This window comes from Cuculus canorus, chromosome Z (genome assembly GCF_017976375.1).
Source record: "Cuculus canorus isolate bCucCan1 chromosome Z, bCucCan1.pri, whole genome shotgun sequence".
Classification (NCBI taxonomy): Eukaryota; Metazoa; Chordata; class Aves; order Cuculiformes; family Cuculidae; genus Cuculus; species Cuculus canorus.
Genome location: NC_071441.1, coordinates 36,994,277 through 37,019,357, shown reverse-complemented (window position 1 = coordinate 37,019,357; position 25,081 = coordinate 36,994,277). Strand labels below are relative to the sequence as shown.

Genomic DNA, 25,081 nt, shown 5'->3' with positions numbered 1-25,081 from the left:
TCTGTATACGTTAAAAATATATGTATGTGAGATAAAGAATGGACTCAATAGAATTATTTTCAGTTCATCTACTATTGCACACAAATTCAGTTCACTACGCAAAAAGCAATTTTTGTGTTCAGACACGTCAAATGTGTAAAATCATTACATTTATTGGTCCATTGCTTCTCCTGCAAAAGGCATCAATAACTCCAGAATTTGGGTTGCGCTTCACTATTTGGAATTGGAGATGCAAAGACACCTGCAAAGACTCCAAGACAGAAAAAGTGGTTTGTTTGCCCTTAGTGTAGGTGGAATATCTACCATTAGGAGCAGAGTGGAAAAAAATGCTGACTACTTTAGCTTAGGGTACCTAAAGACATACAGCCCTCATTGCATGAAGAAAATGTTTTCCCTTAAACTAGTTTGTTAAAAGTTGTTTAATACATGTAAGCAATGTTAATGTTGGCAAAGAAGAATGTTTTTTATCAGTGGGGATTTCTGGTGAGGTACAGAATTAGTCTGATAAACAGAAACATGAAGTTCACTCCAGATGATGAGTTGTAGATATCAAGTGGAAAGAGACTGTCTGTGACAACAGGAAAGAGTCTCTGGAGCAAGCTAACTGAAGACGAGGAAGGCTTTTTAAAAACAGTATATTTTGAAATAAAAGATAACAACTAATGAAATTGATAAAAATACATGGATTACATTTCTGTTTTGATTAGTTAGGAAGACATATGGTAAGCATGCTGAGTCCTGAAAACTAAATCTGGCAGAGTTACTCCAAGAGAGGTGCAATTGTCAAGATATAAGATGACATGACTTAACTTTAGCAACTTTTAAAGAAAACAAAACCAACCAAATTAAAACCTTCCAAAAAGACTTTTTTTTCTCCTTTGGTATCATTAATCGTGGGAAACCACACATAATTTTGATGAACTATAAGAGTAACATAAACTCCAATAAAGTAGTTTTCACAGTTTCAGAAAGCAATAAACCATTCTGAAAAACACTAAGACTGAGAAGTTTAAGTGGCTTACACAAGTCCATACTGGCAAAAAAAATATAAAATAAGATGGCAGTGGTATTGACATAAAATAAAACGGTAATGTAAAATAATTATGGTAATTATATTTATATGCTATAAAAACTCAACAAGATGAAAATATGAGGAAGTGATATATATAAATATAACCCCTCTGGTACAGTGCTTAAAAGCACCAAAAAGCAATCAGAAGGGTTCTGAAAAAAAAGTTGCACTGAATAAGATACAAACACTATGACATTTGGAAAACTGTAAATAGTGCCTGATTTCTATATGCAGAGATTTACAGAGTGACTTATACATACTTGCACACGCATACTTCATTTTGAAAATGCACATATACACACTGAACATACTATAGTTGAAAAGCTGAAAAGAACTGGAATCTCTACATGTATATATGTACGATCTTCCTTAAAAAATTTATGTAAAATATTCTTGCATTCATGAAGGAAGAGATTGCTCCTAAACCAGAGCTCTGAGATGTGCTTTTTGAGGGGTTCCCAGTTACACCATACATTGAAAAATCCACAAAAAATCGGAGACAGTAATTGAAATAAATTATATTAGAAGCTAACTCGGTAATGTTTTGCACTCATAATCTTGCTTAGCTCTCCTTTAATGTGTTTGGCTAAAGAACTTGCAGATCCCCACATTACATTCTTTTGGTCTGATTCTTTTGCTGATGCTGCCTCTTTACCAGAAGCAAAAAAAATCAAGTAGAGTTATGGAAGTGGACTAAATCCAACTTGAAAAAACAGTATTTATACTGTACTTTAGAAACTGGAAGAAAGTGTCATGAGTTCTGTCAGAGATAAGAAAAAGGAGACAGTAAAATAAGTTTGAAAAATGAGAAAATGAGTCAAAAGGAGGAGGGTGCAAGAAAGCTAAGAAAAAAATGTAAATGTATGTTACATCTCAAATACAAATCTCTAATAAGTTCTATGATAAAGTTTTAACTGAGGCAAAACTCTTTGTTTTATGTCTATTTCACTAACCACCTATTGCAAAGACAGGATTAACTCAGTAAGGGATAAATTAACAAAAAGAATGATACATACCCAACTGCACATGTTTTCAACATTTGATAAGTATAGAAAGATTAGTGAGAACACACATTACAATCTAATCAAAAGGATCACATTGTAGGCAGATTTTTTTACCTTCTTTCTGGAGGCTTCCCTCTGTTAACTTTTATGCACAATTAGGTAAAGAACTAGTATTAATTTTGTCCTTCATCTACCAGGCACTGTAATTTTCTTCAAAATAATAACTTGGATAGACATACAGAGTGTTTTCTCAATTCCTCTCCATGAGGAATGCATGTCACAGAAACATGTCTATGTGACTGAACCTGAAATTGGCTGTGGTCTTGAAGCAGATCTCTGCCTACACTATCTTTCTCAAAGCTATTTTTAGAAGTCTTTTCATTCACTGGCTAGGATTTTTTAGATCAAAAGTTAGCTTTGAAAGTGTAAAAATTTAGGGAGCGGGGGAGAAGTGTTTACAAGCCCATTTTTCTCCTGCCTGTTGTGTCAATTCATTACTGCCTAATCAACCATTACAGACTTTCCTCTTGGTTCAAAGCAGACTTTGCACAGACGTCTGTGACTGTATTCTCATGAGTTCACAACACAAAACTTATTCCTGCCTGTTTGTGTGCCTTCTCACTCTCTTCTCAGCAGCTTCTGCTGTTCTGCAACACCACTTTTGGCTCACACTGTACCTTCTCCATACTGGACTCTAGCAATGTCTTTCCATCAAATATTTTGATTTATTTCAGAGTAGATATACAGTCTTTCCTCCCTGCAGAGCCACTTAAACTAGTCAATTTCTTTCAGATAGATGTTAATAACATATATTGCAAGTTATTTGATTAGTTCTGAACATAACTGGAAAAGAGACTTCTCACTCACTGCTACTAATACAATCTACTGTGTTTCTGGATGGGTAGAACACAGGAAGCAGCAATAAATTGTAATGAACACAGCACTGCAAAGAGTGAATGGGACCACACATCACAAGAGGGGGTTTGTGTCTCTAGCTTCACTTGAAAAGAAAGTATGATATTTAAAAATTGTTGGAAATATCAAATAACCGTAATCCCAATTACTCTTTTTTTATTTGCAGTGCATGGAAATGTAAATGCTGTGCTATATATACTGCACTTCTTCTACTTCCGAATTCTTCCCAAAGAAGCAGTATGCTGTTTTGTAATCATTCTGTTCTTTATGATTAAGTTAGTATTGAAAACAAAACATTTAAATATATAAATAAATGAGTAAATGTTATTTTCTTACCTGTCTATAATGCCACATAAATCTATCTGTAGGTCACTGAAATTGCCCAAAATATTTTGCTGAACTGAGATCATATCCACTGCTTTGTTACCAATGGAAATAAGTCGCATGCATCCTTGAAAGCCAGCAACTGAAGTATTACATACAGAAATGTTTCCAGTGTTAGGGCAGCCTGGAAAAAAAAACAAAACATGAAACCTGAGCTGAAAACAAATTTTCTTCAGAAATTTTATATTCCAGAAGTAGGCTGAACTTTTGATTATCTCCAGGTGCTGTAAAATCTGTGGGTGGAACACTTTAGCCAGAAGCTCTCCAGATTAGGCACAGAGATGCAACTGAAAATAAATATTTCTGTGCAGTCTTAATGTTTTTAAAGCATACGCAAAACCATCACTAAAAATTTGGGTAAGGTATAACCCAAACAGCAGTTCCAAAACAATCAATAGAATCAAGATGGAACAGATGACTGACCTTAGTCACAAAGTGTCAGGTTACAAGACAAGCTGCACTTGATTTGGGCAAATTTTGATTCAAAACTAAAGTCGAATAAGACAAAAAAGTTGTCACAAAGTACAGTGATTTTAATTTATCAAGCTGTCCAGAAGACTCTGGAAAGCACTGAAGATGATTTCTTGATGCAGGTCATCAATGACTTAACTAGGAAAGATGCTCTGTTGGATCTGCTACTCTTAAACAAGGAAGAAATGGCTGAAAATACTAAGATCAAGGTCAATCTTGATCACAGCAGACATGAGGCTGTGGAGTTTATGATCCACAGAGAAAAGCACAAGATGAAAAAAGAAGAATTAGAACTCCAGATTTCAGAAGAGCTAAGGTTGGTCTGTTAATGAGCTGTTTTGAGGTTCATATCAGAAAGTGCATGAGGGAGCAAATGGTCTGGACATTTTTGAACAAAAAAACCTTTGCAGCAGAACAGTCCACAGCAGTATCAAAAGGGTTGAGCAAGCGGGGAAAAGATCTGCAAACATAAAAACAGAGATCCTGAGTGAGAGTAAACACAAAAGGAAAAGTACACAAAAGGCAAGTACACAAAAGGCAAGTACACAAAAGTCAGGGACATGCAATCTGGAGGGGAATACAAAGATGTTACCTACATGTCTAGGAATGTAGTACAGAAATCAGGTGGAGTTAACTCCTCACGTGGAGTTTAAACTATCAAGGAAAGTGAAGTGCAACAAAAGGGTTTCTATAGGTACAACAGGAGCAATAGGAAGGCTAAGGAGATCACGGGTACACTACTCCTTGGGGCAGGGAGGCTAGTCACAAGGGCTTTGAAAGTAACTGATTTGTTCAAGCTCTTTCTTCTTCAGTCTTCACTGGTAGAATTAATGCTTAGTGTTTCCACGCCCTAGCAGAACATGAATAAGAGAAGCACTATTCACAATATGGAAGAAAGAATCCAAATGGCACCTGAGGGTGCTGCAGGAGCTGGCCAGTGTCATAGCAACAATTTTCATTGTCATTGTGAAACCATTATAATTTTAATCCTCAAACTTTGGTGAACTTTTTAATGACTTGAAAAGGCAGACATTATACCCATCTTCAAGAAGGGTAGGGAGGGAGGCAGAGGAAAGTAGAGGCCAGTCAGCCTTATTGGAGTCCCTGGCAAATTCTGGGAATGAATCCTCTTAGAAGCCATTTTTAAATGTGAAGGATGAGAAGATAACTGAGTAACTTCAGCTTCAAGGTTAAACATGCCTGACCAAGCTCTCTCTTCTCTTAGCTGAGTTGATGACCTTTGGAAGAAGGGGCAGGCAAATCAGGAAGACCATATGGTTGTCATGAAGTTATGCAGAGAGAAAATTAGAGGGTCAAAGTGCATCAAGTTAGGCACGAATCTTGATCTGCTTGAGGGAAAGAGGGCACTACAGAGGGATCTGGACAGTTTAGATTGGTGGGCTGAGGCTAAATGTATAAGGTTCAACAAGTCTAAGTGTCAGGTCCTGCACTTGGGCCATAACAACCCTCTGCAATACTACAGGCTTTGGTATGAATGGCTGACAGGAATGCCATGCAGTTCAATAAGAAAAACTTCAAGGCCTTTAATCTGAGATGGAACAATTCCATGCACTGCTCCAAGCTGGGCGATAAATGCCTAGACCCATGGAAAAAGGCCTGGGCTCCAGGCAGCCAACAGGTGGACTGTGAGCCAGGAGTGAGTCCTTGCAGCACAGAAGTCAATGGCATTCTGGGCTATATTATCAAAAGCAGAGCCAGCAGATCTGGAGAGGTAGTCCTTCCCTTTATGTAGCATTTATGAGATCACATCTGTAAAAGTGCTGTAATTCTGAAGTGCCCAGTAAAAATATTGACATCCTAGAATGAGTCCAACAGAAGCTTCCAATACAGTCAGGGACCCGAATGCACAGGGTGTGTGAGGAGATGTTGAGAGACCTGAGACCTTCAGCCTTGGAAACAGAAGATAAAACTCTATGCTAAGACAATACAGAGAAGATGGAGCCAGACTTTTGGCAGAAGCTCACAGTGGTGGGACAAGAGGCAAAGGACAACAAAAAAAATATGGTGAATTCTGATCAGACATTAGCAACAAGTATTTTCACCATAAAATAGTTGTCAATATGAGATCAGAGTGCCCAGAGCAGGTATGATATCTTCATCCTTGGAACTGTTCAAGGTTTAAGCAGTCACTGCCCTGTATGTTCTGACCTAATCAGACTTGTTTAGAACACAGAGTTGGACTAGACAACTGGATGTTGTACCCAGGCTATGAATAACATTCTATAAGTAATATTGTGGGTTTTCTGATGTGCTACTGATCCTGAAATGCTTTGTTCACCGATTGCCCATTAATTAAACATTGTTTATAAAGAAATAAACTGCTTTGATCCTGATTTGATTTAAACCATGTCCATTGATTGGTTTTTCCCAACAGCAGCTGAAAGCTGTATAACCAAATATGCCCAAACATTTTTACTTTCTTCCGAAGAGTTGTATTGCTTCTCCAAGTACACACAAGGGCCATTTTTTGGTCTTAGTCAGAAAATAATGCGTTCTGATTCACAATATTCAAAGGCCTTGCTTCATGATGTTAGGAAGCAGTTACTTTCAAGATACTTCTCTACTCCACAGAGCTAATAGATACTTTCTGAAGTCCTGTAAAGACAGTGCAGAAGTGTACTATACAGGAGAGAAATATGATAGTGAAAACTAGTAAATCTGTTCAAATGACGGTACAATAATATAAATACTAGAGATATGTTTTTAAGAACTATACAATAGCAAATGAAGTATAACCAAAATGAAATATATTCTCCGTGTTTTTACTCTGTTGAGGAACCAAACTGCTAGTAACAGTAACTACCTCTAAAGGAAATGTGTATTATCTACTTGGGATATTGCATTCAGAACAAAAAAAGTGTGTAGATCTGTAAAACTCCAAACAGGAGCACAGTAACTTTTCAGTACCACACATAGTTAGACAAATCAATTACAGGTCTAATTACGTTCTTTATAGCATTCTACAATAAAATGATGAAAACAATTCTGTTGTTTCTGCTGAAAAATCTGACATTCATTTGGGAATGAGATACTTCCAGTGAAGTTCACATTAAAACAATAACAAAAAAAAAAAAGCCAGAGAAGTGAGAAAAAACTTTACATCTAGATGTTATGCAGAATTGTGTCTCTGATTTTTCTCATCATGTCTGTCTTTTAAAAGTTGTCGTCCAGTTCTGTAGAGAAAATGTACCATCATCAATATTAATGAAATGGGGATTCCTTATAATTGTACGCCAGATACTAAAGATAGGAAGAAATCCTATCAAAATAATAAAAATCAAAATAATCTAAAATCCATTAAAATTCCCTATTTACCTTATGTGCTCATTGCAATGTTAAATCTCTTTTTGCTGTTCTTCCAAGAATTGAGAGGGATAGTATATACTTGATAATAACATGACTAGAAATTTTTGCATTTGACTAGTATTTTTGCATTTATCGCACATTTTTCCAGTTAGGAATACACAATTCTTGCATACTTTGTATTCATTAAAACAAGTAAATTAACCACCATGTCCCCCGGACACCTCTCCTGGAAGGCTGATATTTATGTTTCAACATTCAGCACATAGAAATATGGTAAATACTCATGTATCTTAGAAAGAAAGTAAAAATGCATTGTCTGCATTTTTGCAGTGGTATATGACATAAAATTTTAATAAACAATTTTCTAAACTCAGAAACCTTCTACTAGTTTTTCTCCAAGTTTGTATGACATGCACAAGCTGCTGATTTCAGCAGCTGTAAAGCTGAAATCAGGGAAGCTGAGGGGTAACAATTAGTAACAATACGCATGATTAATGAAAATATCACATGGTAACAGCTATTGATATCTCTAGGGAAAGGAAGATATCAAAATGTAGGTTTTAGGCAGAAGTTATATTCTCCATACATAGGAAAGTTGTGTCACTGTGATAAAAGAAAATAAAAAAATATTGTATGTATAATGTATTGAGGATATTCGCATAAGTAACTGTTCACATAAAGTGAAAATTTGAAGTTATCCCAGTGGAAGATACAAAAAATTGATTTAGCAACACAGTAAGTGCGAAACAAGAGAAACTATCATGTTTTCGTCTGATTGTCAGCCAGAAAATATTAATCACAATTAAATATTAATCACAAAAATATTAATCAATATTAAGACAATATTATAAGAGCATGATATCAGAGAATGATGTTCTAAAAAGTGACCAAGGATTTAGGATGGAAATTTATTCTACTCAATTTATACAATTTTAAGGAAACACAAACAAAAAGATCTTAGCAGTGCCTGAAAGCCAGATCCTTTGAGAGGTATCCAAGCTAGGCAAAGAAGACTTGAGGCAAGCCAAATAATTTTCAGCATATGATTAGATATGTTAGGAAAAAATATGTTTAACTGTGGGACATTGCCAGCATAAATAAACAACGTATTTCACCTCCAAAGTAGAAAACGCCTCCTGAATGAATTTGCAGAGGAATGGAGCTGTGAGCAGATGAGGTCAAATCATTGTCCACTATTACACTGATACGATTCCTTCTGGCAGAGAAGGATACTGAATGCCACTGGCCATTATTTAATCCAGTACCTAGAAGGTAAAGAAAAAGAAAAATTAAGAACAAATATCCATTATTAGTTATACTACCTGAATGTTATAAACTGAAAAAGAGAGAGCAGCAGAGCAATCAGAGCTCACATAAAATCTGCAAGTGATTATGAAAAGCAAAAAAAAAATAAAGAACACAAATCATTTTATGAAGATAGAACCTTTGTCTATTGCCTTGGTTCACATATGATAAGGAAAAAATAAAAGTACTTCACTGAATAGGCCTTACTGTTCTAATGCACTGACGACGTAAACTACATTCTCAGTCTGAGGTTATCATTAAGCTACCCCTGTGATCTTGGAACTACCATGTCAATGTCACAGGATTATTTTTCTTTTAATTGTCCTTTTTATCAGAAAGATATGTGACATTTTTTCTGTGAGTTTAGCTTCTAACATCAATTTACATTATCTCTGGTCTTGTAGGTGTAAGGTGCCACGAACCAATGAACTTAAAGCCCTGATCCTGGAAAGCATATATATATACTTAATAAATTCTATACAGGGCAGAATGTAAGTACATTTTCTTTAAAAATGCTTTGAGTCAATCATGTTCTTGAGTGTACTTCAGAAAAAAAGATACTTTTTCAGTGAAGAACAAAGAATAAACCCTTTGAATTATGTGAAGGCTTTTCTTGCCTGCAGAATGTTTGTGGTCTGTGATCTGTCAATAACCCCTTGAAATGTCACGTATTTATATACTCCTTTCTAGAATGTGTTGTACATTCTAGAGAAATAGTCCATCAGAAATTAAAAAAAAAAAGATAGACAGTTTTAAAGAACTAAACTACATCATAACTAGGATCTCTATATAGTTAACTGCCACAGTCTAAACTCAAGATCAGCATACAATCAAGAGATAAATCTCATAATTACATTATAAATTCAGGTAAATTATCATCTAGAAAATATCTCTAATACATTGAATATTATATGAGCCTTACACGTATTTTCTATTATTTGTTTCCTTATTTTAACCACTATATTAATTAGGGACCACATAACAAGAAATGGAATCCTCCAATGATGCTAATGTTTTGTTTTATCTCTAGGCTCGGTGGAATTAGATGAAAGCTGTGTTTAACAGATCTTCTTGTCTCTGTATTGCACTTTTGGGAACAATTCACCTTCCTAGTATAACAGCAGAGAGTATAGGGCCAATGTCAGGGTACTGTTCTGGCCATTATTTATTTTGGTTACAACCTTATATGAGAAGCCGCATTTTAGTTTGCTACCAGGAGCAGTACCATTACATCACCAAAAGCTCCAGCTTCTTTCACATCCAAGATTAAGCATGGATTTTCTTTATTTGTAGAGGTATGTCAGGTAAACTATAGAATCAAAGAATAGTTTGGGTTTGAAGGGACCTTAAAGATCATCTAGTTCCATGCCCCCTGCCATGGGCAGGGACATCCCACTAAATCAGGCTGCCCAAGGCCCCATCCAACCTGGCCTTGAACACCTCCAGGGACGGGGCATCCACAACTTCCCTGGGCAACCTGTGGAACATCATCAGGTTCCCATGGGCCCACTCTTCAACACTGCTTAGGATGACATTCCTTCCTTCTGGTGAATCAACTTCACCACTCAGCTTGGTGTCATCAAACTTGCTGAGGAGGTACTCAATCCCACTATCTATGTCATTATTGAAGAAGTTAAATCTAACAATGAATTCTGCAATTTCATTTCAATTGCTGCAAGGAAACTAGCTTTTAATACTTAGTTTCTTAACTTACTTCAGTATTCTCTTGTTATATGAGAAAATCATATTCTAAATATTACTGTATTTGACTGTCAGGGTAGGTAAGATAATACCCTAACATAAGGGAGATTGAATGAATGACTGAAGTAGAAAAATCTTTTAGTTACTGGAAAATTGACTAAAAGAATTTTGCACCACTATGGAGTAGTACAATATATGAATGGTGGAGGCCAATAGACTGCTAATATTTCCTTTCCATCTGAAAATTGCATTATCTGGTGCTCCACTAGGAGTTTTAAAAATGCTTTATGAAAACATAAGTGAGGAACAAATAGCAATTAAACTTTTAGTGCATAATAAGGTAGCTATTAAACAAGACAATTTATTCTCATTAGTAGTGCCTTCATAATTTTGATACCTAAGTAATAAAAAAAGATTTGTAGTATATCTTGCAGAACAATAACATCCAACCTTAAGACCACAGATATAAAAAGACAATGTATACATCTTATTAGGAAAGCAGTAGGAAACATTAAAAAACTAGTTTAGAAAAAGTAATTTATAGATTCTTCTGAAGCAGAACGACCAAATGCAATGTCTATTAATATAACTTAATTAAAAGCTACACAGAAATTAAATGCTGCATAGAAAGGCAGGGTCATAAGAGGAAACTGCAGTAAGTCCTCAAACATTTATATATGTTGTAATTCAATTTGGTCCATCATTCAACACAAATTCACTTTAGTAATCATAAAATCATAGAAATTAACACAAATTTATTTTCTTATTCTATGTTATTTCTTTGTGAATATATGAAGACCAGCTTGCAAAAGAATCTACAAAGGCAAGCTATTCAGTGCCTGTTCGGTAAAAGATCGCTACAGCTTAAATAACTCATGAATTATCATGCGATTCTCTCTTCCATTTTCACATGGTTGCAAAAATCTTTAAAAAACAGATGATAATGAATTTAAGAACTATGCACAAAGTAATATAGTTTGAATTAATCATCAAATATTATGTGTATCTGTGAAAGCCAGGTCGTAAGTCTTTGCCTATAGGGAAACAAATCTGTACAATCATCCATAATTTAATTACTCAATCTCCAAACTCAGATCTGAATTGCTTTAGTAAGCATAATAATATATACTTCAAAAACTTAAGAAAGGGTTCCCCATAAGTTATTGTTAGATAACTTATTACTCAGAAGAGAATAAGATCTTTTTGTAGTAGTTTGTCTTCATAAACAAAATTCCTCCTGGTAGACTATGAAAAGTAAGCTTAACATAGCATGAGGACTTTAAATTCTGTTTCAGCATAGAGTGTTAAGATTTATTTTGGGGTGTTCCAGCTAATATGCAATGTATTGTGCTGAAACTTTGTAATTAAATAAATTGTTCTATATGCAAGTCTAGAACTGTTAGAAGTGCCACTGTCTTCAGCTGAGCTGTTAAAATGATGCTGCATGGCAAGAGTTTCTTTGACATACATCACTTAATTGAACTGTAACTGAAATAGTTCCTAAAAAGTCAATTAATCACTGTTAAATACATACCACTAACATTCTTACTAAAGAATTGATATTTTCAAATGTGAGCCTAGGGAAACCTGCCATTAAAATAGTATTGTGCATCAGTTATTTTAGATTATAACCAACATCAGGCGTGATTCTACTATCACTCTCAGTAATGGGATCAAAGTCTTTATGTAAATTTCAACATTATCTTTGGTCAGTACTGGCTTACAGTCTTTTCCTGAATTAAAATAATAGTCTGTTTGGAATTTTACTCTAATCATTATATATCTGTAGAAATATAATGAGCTTCAGAGTCATGTTTCACTTTTTCTATTTTCTCTTTTTTTCTCCTCCTCAAAGGAATTTTTATTTTATATCAGGAATTGAAGTAAGGAATCAATCTAAAGAAACAGGGGCACAGAACAGGAGGCCTCTTCTTCAAATCCTGTGGCTGTTGCTTTGCTCTGCTTGGTTCTGTTTTGCTCTCATTGTCTCCCTTACACTGCCAATGTATGATTTGTGAGCATTACAGATAAGTGATTCACCTTTTATGTTTGAACTGATTATAATTTTTTGTGACATTTTCTCCTTCTTTTACATAACTTATCAATCTGTCGTCTCTGAAAGGGGTCTGGAGGCTTTAATTTTTTATTGTAATTATTTTCTACCTTTTTATTTTTTATTTCAGTAACTGCTTGATTTATTTACTGTATTAGTCATTGTTTAAGACAAAGTAGCAAAAACCAGCACCATTGAGTTATCCGCCTTAAAAATTGCCTTGAAAGTTGCCTTTACTCTGGTTTCTATCCCTACAATGAATATACTCTATATAACATTATATTCTTCACACAATCAAACCTCCAACTTATTTTGTAAGTACCAATGCAAAATGCAATTTTCCTACTTGTTATGCACCTGTTAATTCAGTTTACGCATTATGTTACTGGAAGCAACTTGGCTTCTTTTTCACTAATAATATTCCTACTTCATGAATCTGAAATATGAAATATGGGATCTATCATTGTGTACACTTCAAAATAAATCTAGGATCAACTGATGTTTTGGATGTCAACATTGTGTTTTCTGCAGTCAAATTACACATTGTATCTATAATACAATCCCCCAGCTAATGGTCTCTGATCATTTTCTTTGTCCATACAGAAACCATTTTTATGCCAGCCTTAGTTCGTCATCTTCATATATTCTTCAAAATCCCGTTTATCCACCTTATCTCTCTAGCTCTGTTTTTCCTCTCTGAGAACACATACTGTAAGGTCCTTTTTATCCTTCTAAAAGAAAGCTGTAAAATTCAATTGTTTCATATATAGGATGAGAAACTCTGAGGCAGCTGTGATGTATGGAGTGTCAGAGCATAGGATACTACTGACAAAGCACTGCTGAGTGAGGGTATTGATATTATCACATGGTGATGTTACTGCTTCTCATCATTTTTCAAAAAGTCCATGGAAGATGGAAATGTTGTTGTCTCTGTCCTGCTTTCATATTTCATGAACAAAGGAGACTCCTGGATGGGGCAGCTGTGTTGATGTTCTCACATCAAGTGTTCTAACAGCACTCAGAAAAAAATGAGGAGTGTTTTTCTGAAAGAGGGAGTCCCCTTGCTCCTAAAGTGAGTTAAAATGAAAGCTGGGAGCTGCTTCTCAGAATTCCAGTTGAATATCTGTGGTATGACTGCATCTTACTATATTTGCCTTGTCCTTCTGTCCTTGCGTATTTGTATACCAACAAGACAGTGGTTTAGAAGATGACTAGAGGGTATGCTTTAAGACTGCCTAGCAATGCACACTAGCAAAAGTAGGTGATCAAATCTCAATTCAGTGATTAACTACAGAAGTGACCCTTTAGCTCTCAGTTATTTATTCCTTTTATTTTATACAGTCCTCCAAAAAATTATTAAAAAATAATTAAAAAAAAAACCAACAAAAAAAACCCAAACAAAAACAAAGCAGCAGACTCAAACTTGTCCCAGCTTTCAGGTAAACATCCAGGCATTAGTTATCCTCTGTCCACATTTTTATGGTGACCCATAGGAAATAATAAACATAGTATTTATAATAATGTAGAACTTTATAGTTCTTAAAGTTACTTAGAATTAGTTACTTGATGCCTCGAGAAGGATAGGACAGATGGTAAAAAGCATCTTAGTGATTTAGCTTGGCAGAGTAAGAAATTCACTTGTTTACACTTCATAACTGAAAGAGCTGCTGAGATGTCTCAGTTTTTCCAGATAATACACATGAGCTTAATACACAGTATGTATGAAAAGCTAAGGACTCCGACTTTCAGCCTCTATTGTTGCAAGTAATTTGTACTCGGTCATGGGGAAAAAAAATATATATACATGCTTGTGAGAAGAGGAAGTATTTATAAACAGTTGGGATTAAAATTCACACAAGTAAAGCATAATTACACACACAGTAATCATAAAACTAAGTCAAGAATATAAGTACTAATTTAAATGACTTTACATGAATATAATTCTTATGTGTAGGAATCTTGGATTATTCTTCTTAATTTCTGTTACCTGCAGTGATGTCACTCAGTGATTTTCCTGGTTTATGAAGACTGATTTTAACTTTCCCATTACTCAGATATAAGAGGAAACCACCTGAAGCCTGGTGTAGTTTACTAGACAACAGAAGTCCCTCCTTGTTCCAGGTGCGAAACTGGAAACTGATGAATACTTCGTCTTGCTCTGATGTGCCTGGCAGTGCCAGATAACTACTGGAGCTCAGAAATGTAACAGGAACTACTTGTGGCTCTAAGCATGAGAAGGACATGTTGCCCTAGAAAGAAATTGAACAAATATACCATTAGGAACATTCAAGGGAAAACAGCCATGAGAGTTTTTGTATTGAAACTACAGAGTTCTGAAAGATTTTGCATAGAACCTTGTTTTATGGTACTTGAATGTGTTAGTCTAAAAATCAAGTATGAATACCTAAGAGCGCAGTCAGTTTCAGAAATGTTTACCTAGTTTTTTGACCAGAACATTCATAAACAAACAATGGCAAGGACCTTTGAGTGAATGAGGTAAGATCCTAAATTGCATGGGTTATTTAATGGTACTTCAAGAGTTAGACAAACCTGATTTGGTTCTATTTTGGCTCAGCCTCAGGCAGCATTAGGGACTAAACAAATTTCCGAATGTCAGATGAAATGCCACTGAAAGCAAAGTTTGTTACAAATATTTACATAGGTCTAAATGCCTATATGCAGGGAAAAATGTTAAGCACGGCTACTGATCATTTAAGGGAGTCTTAAATCTGAGGAGAAAAAAAAAATCATTTTGCTGGCTTTAAGAGAAACCTTTCTAAATCAATACAACTGGAGACGTACACTGACTGCAGTATTTGTTTTCACAAAGAGCTAGAGAAAATTACATGTATAAACTCTTCCAATGTGAAACACATACTTCATAAATCAGAAGAAAACACATATGCAAGCAGGCTCATATCGACTGCGTCATGAATTGTGTTTTGGCACTTGGCTTTTATGTTGTTCTTGACTGTTTCTGAAATCACGTGATCATAAGTACCTAAACAAACTTGCATACAAGTTCATTGACAAACTCTGAGCTTAACCTGCAGCTATGCTAGTACTGAGTGACATAAATAAGAAGGCTGGAAAGGGAACAGAACATTCTTTGGGGTTTGGAATCAAAGTTAGTTAATACTTTATGCCCTATGAGAGTGGTGCAACATGTGCTTTGATCTAATGAGTTGTTAGTATCATTTGAAGTATAAATAATTTCTTCTGTACAGATGATCACTAAAAGATTAATGTCTTTAAAATTTGAAGTGCATTAAACTTCTGTTCAACACAAAGAGTTTTTAAACTTCTGAACTTAAATAAAACTTTGACCTTATAGTAAAAACCTAAAAAATCAATTTTAGAAAAATACTCAATAGCCCCTGGCACGATAAGGCATTAAAGTTTATATGTTTTTATTTTCTCAAGGAAAATCTATATAAATAAATAAAAGCTCTGCCTTATGAACTTAGATGTAGAGAAATAAATAGTCAGCTGAATTGACCCATAGTGAAAAGGCGATTGTCAGATTAATAAACCATGTTAAATATTAAAAGCTTACCATCTGCAGATTCCCCCTCCACCTTATTTGGACAGCTGCCTGATACAATATCAAACCAGCAAAGTGACAATTCAACAAGAATTCTGTGTTAACATAGATACTTTCTAGCACATTTATGCTATAAAACATTACTAGAATGGCTTCAAAAGTAGCACAACAGTTTAAATCATTTGAGTTGAAGTTGATGAAATTTCCTATGACAATAATTTCATAGTACTCTTCTCACCCATCCACACAGAGCATCTTGTAACTGTCCTCTCCTTAACATCCATTAACAAGCATTATGGATGGGATATTATATGCAGGTATCAGTTCAGTTAATTCTGGAATATTTTGGATGAGCTTCTCATGAGAAGAGATACCCATCACCCATTTTTTCTGTGCCATGCAACCAAATTTGATTGTTCATATTCCAAACTGAAATCTAAATCCAAAGATTTGGAGCTTGAAATCATTTCATAACTTGTTAATCATTTTGAACAGATCGTTTCCATCATAGTTTTGCATTCCTGCTGCTAAATAAATAAATGCCGCAAACAGAAATGGCTCTTGCACTATTGGGGGGGGGGGGGAACCCAACAAAAAAATCAAGCACCAAACCACAAAGGACTTATTAAAATTTATAGAAAACCTTCTGTAACACAGGAGAACATTGGTTTGTTATTGGAACCATTTTTCTAAATGGTAGAGGCTTGTCTAATATAGCTCTTGGCTGTGTCACAATCATCACATGAAACCCACCAACTTAAACTACAGCTCTTCAGAGAAAGGGCAGTATAAATTGACAAACAGAACTTGCCTATTAAAATTATAACACTCTGGAGAAAACAGAGTGGATCACTATCCTCAGCAGTAGAAGGCTTTTAAAATGTACTGCTGGTTTTCTTACTAGTGAGTTACAGAAGTCAAAGCATGAGCTTCAGTGACTTTAGGTACAGTGTATTTTGCCCACTGGCTTATATATATGCACAATAGTAAGATACAGCATAGCAGTGAGATATTGCACACATCTAAACACCAGATAAAGACCTGAAGAACAAAATGCATCCTGTGTTGTCTACTGAATGAGCCTGTACAGCACTAAAAATGAAATAGCTTGACTAGGTGATTCCTTGACCTTTAATTTATTATACAACATAGATTTTACTAGAACTGTGTGTTAACAGGTTCCATATGAAAGTGCCTATAGGCTTTCTATTTTCTCTATTTTACATATTCACTGTTTCTTAACTATGGATCTTACCACGAAGTAGATCTGAGAGTGATGCCTTTTGGCCAGATCAATAATATTCACTCCATTATAATAAATATTTTCAAAACACCCATGAAAGTTCTTGTGTGACAATGTTCCTGATTTTCCAGGCAATGGGATCCCTCCAAAGCTGAGCTTAGAAAGAAAAAAGACATCAATAGTACTATTAAGTAACTTTCCAAGGAAAGAAGTTGCGAACAGCATAAGAGCAGAAGTCAAGAACTGCCCAATAATGAATCTACTACTTCTGATTATTTCCTTGTATTGCATCTACATATTAAAAGAACGTGTCATCAAAAATAAGGATATAGCAAGTCATATGGGTGCATTTAGATATTCTGAAATGCCTGGTTTTTTTTCTTCTGAGAATGGCTCTTAATAGTTGCTTAGTATAGAGTCTTATCAGTTTTCAGGGTCCATTCGAGCTGCAAAACCAAGAAGGGCAAGGCTTAGTAAATACAGACTATGTTGGACAGCGTAAAAGGGGAGAAGAGAATTTGCTAACAACTTCTTTAGGAAATTCAAGCCTGACTTCTCCATAGTGTGCAAATCGTAACTACTGTAATAGATAATAAGAGAGTACCAAATTAAATTTTTCTAGCTAAGATTCAAAACACAGGAAAGGAGATACTTTTTCCCTCTTAAAACTCTTAGTTAGGCTATGCAGTTCCTTGATGTCATGGTTTACTTGGGCTCAGAAAGAGACTGGAAAATTCAATAAAATTCAAAATCCATTGAGAGCTATTAAAATCAAGAAAATAACTCTGTTTAATAAGTCCCTGAGCCAGAAACATTCAGAAAACAGTAGATTATATTAGAAAATCATTGCCACAACAGTGACTTGAGTTATACTCTAGTTCCACTCTTGGGTGCCACTCGAAACAGGACACCCTTTTAAGTGAAGTTAGTACTCAGCCATACCAAAGCTATTTTGGTTGATATTGTAGAAAAGGTCAGTATAAATTATTTATCTTTTAATATTGAAATTGCACATAATATTTTAAAAGTTTCTAAAAAAAATCCCAAAAGTTAAATATATCATGGTTCATTAATTAATTAAATTGAGAGGTTTTTATAGTCAGAAATGCAATTCTAAATACACCAGTCCATACTTTTTGGCTTTTGAGGATGTTTTTAGGCTTATATCAAGCTTTTGCTTTCCTTTCTAGCTTGTAGAAAGGAAAACTTTAAATTACAGTATGCGGAAACAGGAAAAAAATATTTAACAATACTGGTTTATTTAGTAAAATAAATCTATTTTCTAATCAGTGTTAAAATTGACATTTGTTATTGCTTTTTTTTCATATGGTACTTCAAGCCACGGTATTGCTACTTAGATTCAGAAATTTTAAGCAGAATCAGAACTCTAATCTCATGAATGATATTTTTCGAAATGAGATAATGCAGACATAGAACAGCATGAAATCTTATTAACTGCTTAAAAACTTGAGTGAGTAGAAGAAAGTAAATTAGATCTGCAAGTTCAAGATGCTCTGCTCTATCAGTCATTGTGTCATCCATCAACTAGAACAGGGGCAAACATAAAGCATCCAGTCATCATACTTGAACTGTGAAATAATTGTATTTTTAACCATAGGTGGGAAACTGTTAGAGCAAATTACATCAACTGCTTTTCATGAATCTACTGTTTGTGTAAGCAAGATCTTTTCACAGTACATTTGCTAGATTTAACAGGAATTTAAGTCTTAATCCAAACATTTCTGAAATGTTTTTGTGCTGATTTATTGTTCATTTCATCAAACCATAAAATAATAACTTTAAATTTGGCCTCATTCCTTATGTTTGTATACTGTCTAACACATTTGCAGCACTATTGTAACAAAGACATTGAAATAATGAATTCTTAGTTTAAAAAGATGGTCTCCTGAAAATTTCTGGCCACCAGTCTACTGGAACATTAGAAATCTAAAAACTTTTTCTTTGATTCATTCCTTTAGAAGAAGGAAAATCCCCGTAGTCTTAAGCACTACAGAGTTTCTTAAGTCCTTTGCTAGTTTCACTGTGTTTACAAAACAAAGTTAATAAATATAATAAAGGAAAAGTAATTTTCACACCTCATAATCAAGGTCCAAATAATTGAATTCTCCTTTTGCATGAAAATGATGAGTGTGTTTATCCACTGTAAAATTTATTTGATTGTTAAAGTGCTCAATGAGAATAGAATGCCAGTGCTGATCATCCAAAAGACTTCCCAGAGTAATTTGGGTATTAGAAGGATGTGTTTTAGTATCACCTTGAAAGAAGAAAGGAAAAAATATTAATTCCATATAAAAACATAATTATTCAAATATATTCTGCTAGATTATCATATACTATGCATTAAAATCCACTTATGAAATTAGAAGAGGTTTTAGTCAAGTCTAATAACTATGTTAGATTTTATGAGACTGTAGCTATTACCTAAGTTAATGAGTAGGGATAGCTTCCCTTTAATTAATTCCAGGGTGATGTGGTCTCCATTTTGTCCTTTCCTGTGGAGGACAATTCCTTCACTTTGCATTGTCTTAAACTTCAGAGAAATCACATCTTTCAGTGCACTCACAGGTTTTTGATGAAATGTATAAATTAGACAACTTTTCCCATCAAAGCCAACCACCTCGGACACTAGAAGTAAAGAAATGAAAGGTAATGTATAACGCTATCTCTAAAAGAAACAGTTGTATGTTACTTCAATACGATATGAAGTCCCACCCCAAATATTCCTAGATTCAACTATGCCAGTAAAATGTACCTTATTTCTGCTATTCCTGTTCTTCCACAAATGTTAAGACTGTCCTGTTTTAATTATGATGCTATCACCAGGTAATAAAGCAAGGTAAACAAAAAGAGAATTCTATTCCCCTCTAGTATTAATCTCAGATGCTGAAAGGTCCTCATTGCCTCAGAGCGACGAAGTACTTGGACAATTCAGTTCCTACTTTATTCTTAGGGAGAAAATCTATACTAATTTATCTGCAATTAATTCCAATTAACAAAATAAAGAAGAAAAAATCATGTCCATCACTTTTAACTGATTTTCAGGGCCTTCATGCAGACTGTAGATTTAAGCCACATTGAAATGAATCCAGATATCTGTACAGAAGTACAACAATGCATACAGCATGGGTAACAAACTGGAGGAGCTGGAAGCCATTCTGCAGTAGAATAGTTATGACTTAGTTGCGATCACAGGAACACGGTGGAATGACTTTTAAGACTGGAGTGCTGCAATGGATGGCTACAAGCTCTTCAGAAGATCGGGGTAAGGAAGGAGAGGCAGTGGGGTGGCTCTGGATGTTAGGTCAATTGTACAGAGCTCAATGGTTGTGATGATAAGGTCTAGTGCTTATGGAAAAGGATGAGGGGGAAGGACAACAAGACAGATATCCTGTTACAAGGCATACATACGAGGCAGATAGTTTCTTACAAACGACTCCACCAGGATGAAGAGGTAGATTAAGCTTTCTACAAGCAGCTGAAAGAACTTTCACAATTCCTAGTTCTTGTTCTTGTGAGGGACTTCAACTTACTGGACATCTGCTGAAAGTACAACACAGCAGAGAGGAAACAGTCTAGGAGGCCCCTAGAGTATGTGGAACACAATCTCCTGATGCAGCCATTAAGTGAACCTACCAGTGGAGGTACCTCTTTTGACCTGCTGTTTACAGAGAAGTGCCATCTTTGGCTTAGTGACCATGAAACAACAGAGTTCTTCATTCTTGGTGAAGTAGGGAGGGGGGGTCAGCAAGGCCACTACCCCAGACTTCCACAGGGCAAACAAAGGCTAGTTATCCCTATTGTATTCAGCCCCTAAAATGGAAGACAGGGATGAAGAGAAGAATAAACCCCCAGGAGGATGCAGTCAATGACCTGCTATGCCACCTGGACTCTCACAAGTCTAAAGGACTGGATGGGAACGACCCAAGAGTGGTAAGGGAGCTGGCAGAGGAGCCTGATTCCTGGCTGCTTGGACAATTTCTCTGTGTTCCTCCTGGTCTACCCATCCTTGTTTCTACCTTCTGCAAGCTTCCTTTTTGAGTTTAAGTTTGTCCAGGTGTTCCTTTTTCATCCATGCAGGCCTCCTCCTGGTGGTTTTGCCTGACTTCCTCTTTGATGGAAGTCAGAGCTTGGAGGAGGTTATGCTTGGATATTAATCAGATTTCCAAGACCCTTCTCTCCTTCATAAGGGTTTAATCTTATGGCTCCCTACTCAGCAGATGCCTGAAGAGTCCAAAGTCTGCTCTCCTGAACTCTAAGGTGTGGAGTTTGCTGCGCATCCTCCTCATGGCCCTAAGGATCTGGAACCCCACCATTTCATCACTGCAGCCAAAGCTTCCCTTGAGCTCCATACTCCCCAACAGCCCATTCTTATTATTGATAACAAGGTCCAATGTAGTACCTCTCCTTGTTGGCTCCTCTGTCACTTGGAGAAGGAAGTTATCACTAACCCTTTCCAGGAATCTCTTGGATTGTTTATGCGCTGCTGTGTTGCCCCTTCAACAGATACCAGGGTGGCTGAAGTCCCCCATGAACACCAGGACTTGTGAACGCGAGGCTGTGTCTATCCCTAGAGGGCCTCATCTGCTTACTCCTGGTCCAATGGCCTGTATCAGACCACCATTATAACACCACCTATTCCTGCTCTCCTTTTAATTCTGACCCATTAGCTCTCAATTGGGTCTTCATCCATTCCTGGGTGGAGCTCCATTCACTTCAACTGGTCATTGACATAGAGGGTGACACCCCCTCCTCATCCTTCCTGCCCATCCTTATGAAAAAGCCTATATCCCTCCATCCCAACACTCTAGTCATAGGATCCATCCCACCACGTCTCTGTAACGCCAACGAGATCACAGCTCCGCAGGTATGCACACGTCTCTAACTCCTCTTGTTTATTCCCCATGCTATGTGTGTTTGTATACAGGCACTTAAACTTGGCCTTCAATGAAGCTGTCTTGCTGGCTGTAGATCCTTTGTGTTTCTCTTCAGGTGATCTGCTGACATATGATCCTTCTCCAGGTTCTGGGCATCTGTTGCTGGCACTGTCATCAAACTGGCATAAGTGGGATGGATTGAGGTTCTCCTCCCCTGGAAACTTTAATTTAAAGACCTCTTTCATCAGGTTGGCAAGCCTATGACCAAAGACGTTCTTCCTCTTCTCTGACAGATGGACCCCATTGGCCTCAGTGACCAGGTTTCTGAAAGCAAGTTCCATGGTCCAAGAAGCCTTTCCCCTGGCTGCAGCACCAGTCCTGTAGCCATTTGTTGTTTTGCCAGACTTGACTTGCCCTTTCAAACCCCACCTCTTTGACCAGGAGGTCTGATGAAAAAAACACCTGAAGTCTAGAGTCTCTTACTGCTGCTTCTAGGGCTCCATAATCCTTGATACTCCTTACACCTCTCTTGGCTACACTACTGGTGCCCACGTGAAACAACAGGGGATAGTAGTCAGCAGGCTACACAAAACTTGATAGCATCTTGGAGACATCTCTAATACAAGCCCACAATAAGAAGCACACCTCTCTAGATTGTGCGTCAGGTTGTCAAATGGGTGTCTCCCACATGTTGCCTTTTCTCAGATGTACTGGTTGTTATCTGGGGAGTAGATGGGGCTGCCTTACTCTGCTCCAGAGTCTCTCCTGATGTGATTAGTGCCCCGTGATATGCCATGTCTTTCTTTCCTGTTGTCAGGAACAAGGATGATGACACCTGACACGCTGTGCCCTTGCACATTGCCCCTAAAGCATTGTAGCTAGACTTGATACACACCAAGTCTCCCCTGCAATACCATTGGTGCTCACATGGAAGAGAAGCAGAGGGAATAAGCTGAAGAATGGACAAGACTTAATGCCTCTCCACAATGTCCTAGCTCCAAGTTGCTAGCAAGCAGCAACCCCCCTAGAAATCAGGCAAGAAAGCAGACAGGGGGTCATACAACATCTGCATTGGGAACAACTGGGATACACCTTAAGGGGCGCATTCAAAGCCTAGAATCATACAATAGTTCATGTTGGAAAGAATGTTTTAAGTATCACCTGCTCCAAATGCCCCTGCCATGGACAGGGATTTCTTTCACTAGATCAAGTTTCTCAAAGCACCATACAACCTCGCCTTGAACACTTATAGGGGGATGCACAACTTCTCAGGGCAACCTGTTTTAGTGTCTCACCAGCCTTACGGTAGAACAAAATAATAATAAAAAAAAAAAATTATTCCTTTTGTGCAATCTAAATCTACACTCTTTCACTTTAAAACCATTACTATCTTCTTATCACAGGCTCTGTAAAAAACTGTCTCACTATCATTATAAACCCCCTTTAAGTATTGAAAGACCACAACAAGATCTCTCAAGAGCCTTGTTGTCCACAGCCTGGACAACCCCAGCTATCTCACCTTTTCTTCACAGAAAAGGTGCTCCACCCTTCTGATCATTTTTGTAGGCCTCCTTTGGACCCAATCTAGTGGGTTAATCTTTCTTGTGCTGGGGACTCCAGAGCTGGATACATTATTCCAGGTGGGGTCTTATGAAAGTGGAATAGAGAAGGTGAATCACCTTCCTTGACTTGCTTGATTCTGTACAACAATAAACAAAATAATAAACTCCTTAGTTTTACAGATAAAGTAAAGCGAAACACTGAGTTTTTTTCATTATTATACTATGGAAGTATGCTTTCAGAGGTATTTTCTTGCATTTGTACTTCTCATGACTGTGCCAAAAAGTAGGGATAGTGTTTCTTGGGGAACATGAGAGGAGAGGAAAAAGCAGAAAAGAAAAAGCACAACAGATTTTATCCCAATAATTCAAAAGAATATCTGTCAAAATAAGTAAAGATTGAACAAGACACATACACAAAGGAACTGGTAGCACCATAATAAGCTCATAGAGTATTCATGGTTCATAAGTAAAGAAGAAAAAAGATAATTGCCCTTGAACGTTACATTTGTGAAATAAATGAAGATATAAAGGGCATTCAATAAAATATGAAGTTATTTTTCAACTGACTGGTTGACTTCTTGGAAGTCAGCAGAAATCCATTATCTATTTACTAACTTCATTTAATGTCTCTAAAAATATTTCTCCACATTTTCGGCACGGAAATCAACTCAACTCAAATTAACTACGGTACTTAAAGTCCGTCATTTATATTCCACTTTCAAAAACTCTTGTCAAGTGAATGAAGCTATATTTTTAAATATAGATTCTTGACTTTCTTCACATCATGATAACATGCTTTTTACTTATGAAGATTTCATTTACAAAATGTACAATGTATAAATATGACGTTCTACCAGAAAATGGATCCGAGGCTATTTTACTTCATCATGTCATTGAATAAATGTGGACCTTAGAAGCATTAATGAATGCTGAATTTAAATTATGCATGTGAAGTTTAATAGTTTCATTAAAAACTTCAATAATAGAACTTGTACATTGTTATGTATTTATCAAACCAGCTAGCTAGATATATCCTTAGTAGGTACTATAAAAGCAGTTTGTTTTTTTTTTAATTGGGAACATATTCTTGTTATTAGTTATTGAGATAAGATCATAAATTCATTTATCACAGTCCTCCAAAATCCCTTTTACTATTCTTCAGAACTAGATCCTATGAAGCAAAATCTACCCTGTCCAAATCTGGAAAATTAATGAAAACAAAGCTTCTCCCCACCACCATGCTTAAATGAAGCTTGCTAAAGGATTGCAGATCCTAATCAAAATTCTTACAACATTTCTTAGAACTATTTTGTCTATACCATCTGTGCATTACCACTAGAAATAAACTGAAAGAGTTGTGAGTGATAAACATTGAGTCTCCTTCAGGGTTATCAGGACAGAAAGAATGAGCCCAGATACAGGGTGCCATAATATTTTCCAGTTTCATAATTACCAACTGCTTTCAGTTTCTAGTAGACCCTGGACTTCATCATCAGACTTTATAGACCTTCTCTACTTCACTGTTATATATAAGGAAAATAAAAACTGTTGATCTGCTTTGTGAACACTCATCTTTTATTTTCACAATTTACAATGTGTCTTTCT

The 25,081-nt window shown here is 36.1% G+C and overlaps 1 protein-coding gene across 2 annotated transcripts in view; it reads right to left on the bottom strand.

The window, feature by feature from the left end:
• CNTNAP4 (contactin associated protein family member 4) overlaps window positions 1-25,081 on the bottom strand; it is a 241,731-nt gene that overhangs the window by 69,019 nt on the left and 147,631 nt on the right. For both annotated transcript variants that reach the window (XM_009561651.2, XM_054054947.1), the window contains 6 exons: window positions 19,462-19,665; window positions 19,116-19,294; window positions 17,032-17,175; window positions 14,220-14,481; window positions 8,289-8,438; window positions 3,328-3,499 (listed from right to left, as the gene is read on the bottom strand). In XM_009561651.2, coding sequence (XP_009559946.2) covers window positions 3,328-3,499; window positions 8,289-8,438; window positions 14,220-14,481; window positions 17,032-17,175; window positions 19,116-19,294; window positions 19,462-19,665 — 1,111 coding nt within the window. The remainder of the gene's footprint in view (window positions 1-3,327; window positions 3,500-8,288; window positions 8,439-14,219; window positions 14,482-17,031; window positions 17,176-19,115; window positions 19,295-19,461; window positions 19,666-25,081) is intronic.